The sequence below is a fragment of the Brassica napus genome, chromosome A3 (genome assembly GCF_020379485.1).
Source record: "Brassica napus cultivar Da-Ae chromosome A3, Da-Ae, whole genome shotgun sequence".
NCBI classification, from domain to species: Eukaryota; Viridiplantae; Streptophyta; class Magnoliopsida; order Brassicales; family Brassicaceae; genus Brassica; species Brassica napus.
Window position 1 is genome coordinate 10,615,847 of NC_063436.1, and position 9,606 is coordinate 10,625,452.

At 31.6% G+C, this 9,606-nt stretch overlaps 2 protein-coding genes across 2 annotated transcripts; one reads left to right on the forward strand and one right to left on the reverse strand.

The window, feature by feature from the left end:
- Positions 1-82: 82 nt before the first annotated feature.
- Positions 83-2,584, forward strand: LOC106428142 (protein LIGHT-DEPENDENT SHORT HYPOCOTYLS 10). The gene is made up of 2 exons (XM_013868887.3): positions 83-721; positions 2,238-2,584. Exon 1 carries the CDS (start codon positions 160-162, stop codon positions 691-693), a length of 534 nt encoding a protein of 177 aa, XP_013724341.1. The 5' UTR covers positions 83-159; the 3' UTR covers positions 694-721; positions 2,238-2,584.
- A 4,176-nt stretch (positions 2,585-6,760) lies between these two features.
- Positions 6,761-8,265, reverse strand: LOC106428148 (protein PHOSPHATE STARVATION RESPONSE 1-like). Its single transcript, XM_013868895.3, has 6 exons — positions 7,896-8,265; positions 7,735-7,811; positions 7,614-7,653; positions 7,256-7,361; positions 7,009-7,168; positions 6,761-6,930 (listed from the first exon to the last, which is right to left on the reverse strand). Exons 1-6 carry the CDS (start codon positions 8,125-8,127, stop codon positions 6,781-6,783), a joined length of 765 nt encoding a protein of 254 aa, XP_013724349.1. The 5' UTR covers positions 8,128-8,265; the 3' UTR covers positions 6,761-6,780.
- Positions 8,266-9,606: the final 1,341 nt, after the last annotated feature.

Consider the following 9,606-nt stretch of genomic DNA (forward strand, 5'->3'; position numbering starts at 1 on the left):
CCATTATTACTATTACTTTCACCCTCTCATCAAACTCACTCAACATTTCATTTTTCTTAATTACCTAATTCATCAGATCCTTATATAAAACACAAAATGATCCCTTAAACTTCACCAGCATCTCTCTCTCTCTCTCTACACTGAACAAGATCATATATCATGTCATCTCCTAGAGATAGAGGAAAGAGCTTGATGGAATCATCAGGATCAGAGCCACCGGTGACACCAAGCCGTTACGAGTCACAGAAGAGACGCGACTGGAACACATTCGGACAGTATTTGAAGAACCAGAGACCGCCGGTTCCCATGTCACACTGCAACTGCAACCACGTGCTTGATTTCCTAAGGTACTTAGACCAGTTCGGTAAGACAAAGGTGCACGTTCCTGGCTGTATGTTCTACGGCCAGCCTGAGCCACCAGCTCCTTGCACGTGCCCTCTCAGACAAGCTTGGGGAAGTCTCGACGCTTTGATCGGACGGCTGAGAGCGGCTTACGAGGAGAACGGTGGTTCTCCGGAAACAAACCCTTTCGCTAGTGGAGCAATAAGGGTTTATCTGCGGGAGGTTAGGGAGTGTCAGGCTAAGGCTAGAGGTATTCCTTACAAGAAGAAGAAGAAGAAGCAGCCAACTACGGAGATGGTTGGTGGAAGAGACGACTTTTCTTCTTCCTCCTCTTCCTTCAGCTTCTCTTAAGATTCTCATCTTGGTGAAAGACTTTGTGGTAATATATTTCTCCATTGACTATGCTTTTATTTTGTTTAAATATGTGTGCCTTGGCGTTCATTTACATATATGCATTAAATTTTGTTTTTTGATCTCCTTAGTAGAAACTTCTGACAGAATGGTTTCATAACTATTAACATATCTCAAATCTATATGCTTATGTGATTGAATGGTTTCACTGACTAGTAACATACCCCAAATCTATATGTTTATGTTGGAGAATGGTCTATGTATCAAACCCTAATTAATTGGAGACATCAGACATGGTTAGGCTTTTGAGAAAGTATTGATATATATAATTTTGTTGATGTTGGGTTCGGATTAAGGGGCCGGATTGAGGTTAGATCTTCTTAGGTTTTCAACTGAAATAGATTTTATTTTAGATGATTACGTTTAAATCATTTTAGCTCTTTCAGTGAAAGTATATTTTAATTATGGAAAGAATAATACGTGAAAATAAATGTTCTAGTTTCTAGCATATGGATGATGATTCATTAGGTTTTCTAGCACTAAAATGAAAAAAAAAATTATAAATGTTTTTAATTAAAACCTTCATTTGAAACTGCATCCGATTATCAAGTATAGATCTTAGAGAGAATCCCATTCAAGATTTGGAAAACATTTGATTCTCCAAAGATGGATTTTTTTTCCTTCGTAAACCCCACACACATTTTACCACTGTAAACAGTGGTTCAATGAAGTAATGATTGGCTCTTAGAATGCTTCTCTTTAAAGATTTCTGTAGATTATGTTCCCCATTGATGATCAAGGGATAAATCGATTAGACTTTTTCCCCTTCATTTTAAAACCTAAAGAAATCGATTAATAATTGACAATATTACATGATTGTTTAAAGGTTAATAAGGTTATCTCAGAAGAAAAGTTAACATAGATTTAAGACTTTACTGATCATGCTTTTAATTATTGCTTTGTGGGTCTTAGGAAAATGATCTAATTATAAACAACTCAAAGAAATCTATAAGATTTTCAATTCAACCAAAATCCTAATTACAATTCAACCAATTGTAATTAGGATCTCGGAGTTTTGAGCTTGGGTTTTGACATATATGTTAGAGCTTTGATAGAGGCTCTTTTACTGCATGAACATTGGGAGTAGTTATGCATTGGCATTTTCTGAAGTTATAGAATAGATATATTAGATTTTGTGGGACAGTAAGTTTCTCTTTGATCACACCTAAAATCATTTTTTATTTTCTATGATCTGAATCTCAGGTATAATTTTAATCGTAGTAGTTATATACTTTGCTCGTATCATCTTTATGAGTCTTCCTTTAAGATTTTTGTCACCACTAACTTTGAAAAGGCTGAATGTTTGTTTTGTCCCCCGCAAACCTTTTTGGATTTTGTTGGATGATGCAATATAACATAAGTGAAAGAATAAATCTTGAATGAATTGGCATAGCAAAAGAGTTTATATCTATTTGGTTAAGTTTTTATTTATATCAAACAAAGATGCATGATCTCGACAATTAATTATGATATAAACTTGACAGGATCAATAGAATCTCATAGAGAGATCAAATGCAAAAGAGGCCTCAAGTCTACCTACTCATGATCAAGAAGTCAAAGTAAAATGTAATCTTCAATATATCTTCCCCCATTTTTACCGATTTTCATCCATTTCTCCAATACCGTAGCTATCAATCGGTTATATATATCATATCTATTCTCTTATTTTGCTCCTTTTGAATAAGTAAGTGTATAGATTATATATACTTAAGAAAAGTTTGTTTTGCACTTCTATGTCAGCGTACCTCTTTGTCTTGTATAAATCCAACATATTGGACTTATGTGATAACAATGGATAATGATGGAGTAGCAGAGTCTGGCCATTTGAATGTTTTGGCATATTGTAACATTGATTAATTGGCGAAATAACTTTTACAAAAAGTTACTAGATTAGTAAAAAGTTTATTAGAGGATTAGCTTAGAACAATCTGTGAGAAATGGTGATTGTTTATTAAGGTGTTAAACTTTCAATATTGAGTTCATCGTTATAAGCTAGTACTAGATTTTGACCCGCGCTTGAAAAGCGCGGATTTTTTTGGATTATATTATAATACAAAGTCTTATTATATCAAAAAATATATTTTTTAACAGTTATATAATCTATGAATTAAGTTTATTTGATACTTTATATGTACACTTTTACGTAAGTTTTTTTAGACATGAGAATTATATCCGGATCAAAAAAACAAACCTAACCGACCCGGAAATATATGTTTAGTTCAGATCGAGAGAAGATAACCTAGTGGGGTTTTTTTTTGGACCCACATGTCTTTGTTTGAGTCCGGTCCTACCCTAGACCCGATCATAAATATGTTGTGTTTATTAGGTATATTTAGATATTTCGAATATATTTCCGGCATTATGGATATTTTTTTTAGGTTTTTGGTTTACGATTATAGTTTTTGATTTCAGGTAAATTTTCAAATTAAATTTTTTTTTGTGTATTTGGATAAAATTTTGTGTATTTTCAGTTCAGTGTCAGATTTTGAATAAGATTTTGAATTTTTAGGTATTTGATTTTTTTGGGTATTTGTTTGGAGTTTCAAGTAATTTTCGTGTTTCAGATATTTTTCAGATTTTTCGAATCTTTTTAGGATCCTAAATACCCGAACAGATGTGGACCCATTACATCCATATCGGGTCCAACAACCTTTTGATATAGATTTTTAACGTTATTGTACAAAAACATGGTTGATGAAATATTTTTAGAAAACTCATTTTTAAATATGAAAATATCTATCAAAATATAGACGATTGAAAGTTTAGTATATAATATGAGATTTTAGTGGGAAAATTTATATATGATATGATTACGTTATTATAAAAGAAAGAGGAAGTTAAAATGTACACATATATGTTGTGTAACTTCTCTTGCTTTAAATTATATATTATATGATAAAAGTGATAATATAAAACATTAGTTTCAATGCTTTTACAATTAAAAGTCAAAATGGTAAATATAGTAATAGTAATGATTAAGATTTATGAGTGGTATTTGAATAAATAATGGAATTGAATAAATTATTGTTAGAGAAATATATGGTAATATATTGTTAGTCTAAATTTAAGGTAAGACCAAAAAATAATGAGTTAAATAAAAGAGTCCAAACAACTTTGATAGGTAGATTTTTTAAGACTCCTTCCCTTTTAATAGTATTGATTACAAATCAATAAGTTATTTTAACACAAACTAGATTTCCACCCGCACAACCGTGCAGGAATATATTTTCACATTTATATATATAGATATTTGTTTTACATAATTACTATATATTTTTAATGTTACTCACATATTTAAATATTTGTATAATTATGCCAAATATAATAATTTTATAGTTTTCATGCTGTAAATTAAAATCATCATATATATATGTTGCTTATTATATATTTGTCCTATTGAATTTGCGTTTGATTACTAAACTAAATTTTTTAATGCATGAAACAACATTTATGAAAACAATTTAGTATTTAATTTATTATAATCATGATCCGTAATTCAAATCGCTAGATTTTTTTAGTAATTTTTAATGTTTATTAATTTTATATAGTAAATTACTGTATATTAAAAAGTTTAAGATAAGATAAATTTTTATACATGTATCATATAGTTTACTAATATTAACCCGTTCTACCAACATATTATATTTTTAACATAAATATTTTATATTTATGTAAATAAAATATGTTAACTTATCAATTTAAAATAATTTTATCATATTTTGTTCAATATAACGTTTTTATTTTAAAATGATAGATATTATTATAGAATTGATAAAATAGGATATAATTTTATTCTTTTAGTAACTATTTATTACTAATTACAAAATTAGTTGAAAATATTTATATTCAATTTATGACAATTAAGATCTTATTATAATCTTTTTCAAGAGATTTGTTGGAATTTTAAATTTTTTTTAAAAAATCAAAAGATATAAAAGATATTATGATTAAAGTAGTTAAAAATTATATATATTAGCATTAGTGATATACATTTAATAGAAAATTTAAATGATGGTCCAAATAAAAATATCATTCATAAAAAAATCATGATTTTTATTTTATTAGAAAACAAATTTGAAAAAATTAAAACAGAAATGAATATTTAATTCTAACAAAATGTTTAAAAATTATTAATAAATGTATTTTTGAAATTAATTTATTTCATTTTATTTTAAATTTTTGTTTATAAACCAAAACTATATTCAATTTTAATTTCTAATTGTATTTTATGATAATTTAAATTAAAACTAACTAATTTTCAAAAATAAATTTAAAAAGATTCTAAGAAGATTTTAAGAAGATTTTGTTAGAATATTTTAAATATATTAATTTTTATTTCAAATAAAAAGATAAATATATTAAAAGATATAATAATGAACTTATGTAAAATATGATATTTTCTAGGAATGGTCCAAACTAAAAAAATCACACATGAAAAGAAGTCATGACTTATGTTTTAATATATTAGATACGAAATACCAAACACCATGTACCATTTATGATTTATCATGATCCCAACAAAACAGTACGTTACAATACTGGTAGGGAAAATTCTTAAACAAAACAAAGTCGGTAGGGCAGTACAATTACATGTTGGTCCTTTGAATAATAGTTCATTTTTTAACTAGGCATGAATCCGTAAATTCGTATATACCTCTAAAGCGAAACCTATACCATTTATCTTTACCAACAGAATTAGAATTTGTAGTCCTTTAAACTCCTTCTAGCTATCACAAGATTCTAATCATTAGTTCAACTCTTCGTTATTATAAAAATACTTATTGTTAAGTATATATTGTGTAAATCCAGTTGGTGTATTCAAAAGCAGTTCATATAACCAAATATTAAAACAAATATTCATTATGAAAACTTCCAAACTACAATTCCTAGTAACTGTAGGTAGTTATCGCCCTGAAAATGGTTGCGTTCCATAAAAGTTCGAACCTTGGTTAGAAGAGGTTTTTGATACCCAATTTCGATTCTTAATGGATATAAGATGATTTACGCCGTGTCATCAGATATTAGTAAAGGTTTGGTTCTGGTTCTAGGGAGAGATTTAGGTCTTGGCCCGAACTCCTTTCAGTTTACAAAAAAAGATGCATAATCGATGTCCTAATGGTTGGAGACTTGGAGCAGTGAGCCTTTTATAGAGCGTGGCTTGCTACACAAGTATTGGGAAACCTTTGTCCTTTTCCTTTCTAGTTTAAAGTGGTCTGCTCTACAAAATACAAACCCTAGACTGTTTATTCAACAACAGAACAGAACCCATTTGGGCCTCTAAAACCCTACAACTCATTAACGAGTAAGGAAAAACAAACTCATGCCAGTTTATTGAACAACATATCTAGGCCCATTAAAGATGTCAAGAGTGAGTTCAAAGACAGTTGAAGATGCAGTCAAAGCCTTGCTCAATTAAAGATGCAGCTTCTAGAGCAAGGCAAGTACGTTTACCTAATCTTAACCCTAAAGATGATTCCACAGATGATCGATCCGCACGACATCTTATCGTATCGGTCTCGCGCATCAGCTTATCAACACTGAGCTTCTGTCTCATCATTGACGATCAGACCGAGAAGTGGCCTCACCAAGGACGACCATTTAAATCAAAAGGGAAGCTTTGCGATTCATATTACAAGTTTTCTCTGATCAGAGAGTGATTCCTCTGTTTCTAGTGGTGATCGACTTGAACCATAACAACTGTAAGGAGCAGATCGAGAGAAATTGTGGAGCTATCATCATGGTTCTGATACATTTACATAATGTTCTAACGTTCACTTTTCATCAGAACAATGACTTCTCATCTTGTTGGTTCTTTGGTCTTTTTTTAAGTTAAAACGACTTATTTATTCTGATTTTATGTAAGAATACAAAACTCATATAGAGAAGTACTTACAGGATCTGAATCAAGCCTGACCCAGATCCTGGCTAAGTACTCATCTCAAGAAATGGGCTTTAAGGAAACAGTCTCTACCCTTGAATCCCCTTAAAGTTTGAACGCTTACGTCTCTACTATGTCAGATGCCATGACTACGGTGACTCTCCTGATGATGTCGAGAACAGAGACAGCGAGAGCATCGTGTTGATCCCATCTCCAGGCATTGGTTTTGATCGTTTGAGAGATGATACTTCTCTTGCCGCTTCTTCTCGGACTCTTTTCTCTGGGGTCGTCCTCCTAATCTGCATGAGGTTTCAACAAGATTACAACATCTTCCATCGATTCTATACCAAATTGTTCATCAAGTGGGTTAGCTATACCTCAAGCAGAGGCAGAGTCTTGCTCTCCAAGCTGTCTCTGTTGTTAAGTCCACCACGGACACCATGCAACTCATTTCCACTTAACCTGTTACACCAGCTTGAAGGTCGCATTACAAAGTTAGCTCCAAGATTTGTGAAGACCGTGCCTTGGTTGTGTACCCTACAGATATGAATGCATCTCTTAAGTTATTGTCCACGAAGAGGTTCACAAATTTGAATCTTTTACGAAAAATGGAGGTTGTGTGACCTTGAAGGAACTGTTTTAGGATAACACGCATGTCTTAAACCACCATAAGGGATATCAATCATGTCTAACAAATAGTTTCTTTGTGCTCCCATCATCGCTCCAACCTCTGCTCAAAGTCATTTGAAAATCCATCTTCATATCATCAATATCAAGAATCTATTCCTATGAATTGATAATCAGGACCGGATCTAGACACAATCCAGTGAAAAATTAACCTTGCCCCAAACATTTTTGAATGTTATATACATATATATAGGCTTCTAAATTATGAAAATAAGTTTTTTTTAATTACAGTTCTTTAGTAAATGTTTATGTTTCCAAATTTCAGATCCAGCACTTCGGATCAGAACGAACGTACCATGTAGAGACGTTGCCTCGAGCTTCTTACTCCGATACATCTAGAAATCAGAAACATCATAACATTGTATAAAAAGAAGAGACAAGAAAAATATGATAGTCTTTGAGAAGTTTATATCAACCTGCAAGTGACTCTTGACATGTGCAATGCTCAATCCTTTTAGATTCATCATCTGAAGAACCATTTTAGGTGTTGCCCCTGTAAACTCATACACAAGTACAATCATTACAAGTCAAAGAGAGAAAGAGAGATCCAAGAAAGAAAAAAAGACAATATTCGTACTGTGTGGACCGCCAAGTCGTTGGACTGCCCGGACGAAGGAAAGATGAAGATCAGGTGTCCAACGAAGACGAGGCATGTTGGACCGAACATACTGTCTCACGTTATTACTACTTGTGACTTGTTGGTCTTCGTCTTCAACTGACGACTCTTCTTCATTGTACTTCTCCACAGCCTCTTCTCTGTTTAGGTCAAGCCACATGGCGCATTTCTCCCGCGAAGATGTTCCGTCCATGTCTCTCCGGCGAGCTAGCTTTCTAAATCAGCACACGATATGTGTATAGTCTCTCTCTATGATCATTTGAATGTTGGAACTTAGCTTCAATAATACATATATGATCAGATATTCATACCCTATAGATGCATTATTATATAGTCCTCTTGTTTTCCATAAACTATAATATATACAGACATTTTTAATTCTTATCTATGTCATGCATGGTTACGTGTATGTGTATGTGTTTTTTGTGGAAAAGTGTGTTGGAATCTTCCGTTTGGTGAAATCATATTAGTTATTAGGTTTTGCTACATTTTTGTTAACATACCAGAAAAATATCCGCTTGTTCTTTTAGTGACAGAGACATATAAACTTATCACCTTTATTCCTTAAAATAAGAAGAATAATAGTCTTTAAGAGAAAATAGACTATCCATGTTCGAAAACATGTCCAAAGCAGCCGATTAAACCGCGGTGGAACGCTCGGCGGTGACTAACCGTGCCGAATCCATCATGCTCGGTGAAAATATCGAATACATCAAAATAATCCTGTTTTCGTTGTTTTAGATATTGGAAATTGATTGTTAAGTAACATATTTATACGTTTGATTCAAAGATGATAAGAAGACTGTAAGAAAATGATATATTACTACAAGGCTCTTGTTAGTTCGTATGCTTACGAAATATTCCTTCCATATTATAACAATGATAATAGCTAGGTTGTTTAAATTGGTTGTCACATATCATGCACGCACCTTGGTTACAATAATAAAGTCGATATGTATATATATACTAGAATTAGCAGTCGAATATTTTGTGTCATTAGAATTGTAGTTTTTGAATGATTAAACATTTATATCCGACCAAACCACTCTTGTCTTTATAAGTTTATAACCTCTTTTATGTCTTTTATAATCTCCAGTTAAGTTGACCTTTGCCGGAGACTACGCTTCACAATCTTGTCATATTATAACGATATTTTCAAAACCTTTTTTCAAAAATAAAATAAAATATTAAATAAAAAATAAAAATAAAATCAAATAAACTTGGTTAATCTAAAGCTACACGAATTTAGTTTCTTATATCGAGAAAACCAAATCGGATATGACAACCATCGACCTAAGCCGATTATTGGAAGTATTCATCTGTAATTAGAACAATTTGTTTTTCTGCTTTTCACATTAAAAATGATGGGGGAGATCACCCAATATTCCTCTAAAACATCTGTGTTTCATTAAGTCGTGATCTATTCATATATTATATATACTTAAATATATGACAGTTTTGAATCCCAACGTTTACAATCAAAACTTATAAAGTAAAGAGAAGGGAGCTTTGTCATATAGTTAAGGATGTGATTCCCAAAGATTCTTGGGTTCACGTTTGTACAAATTCACAAGTTGTCTCTATTCTTTTGGTTTTATTATTGGTAACCCCTTTCAGTGGGCATTGGGTCACACACCTGCTTATATTTGATATCTCTCAGATTAGGGCTTGC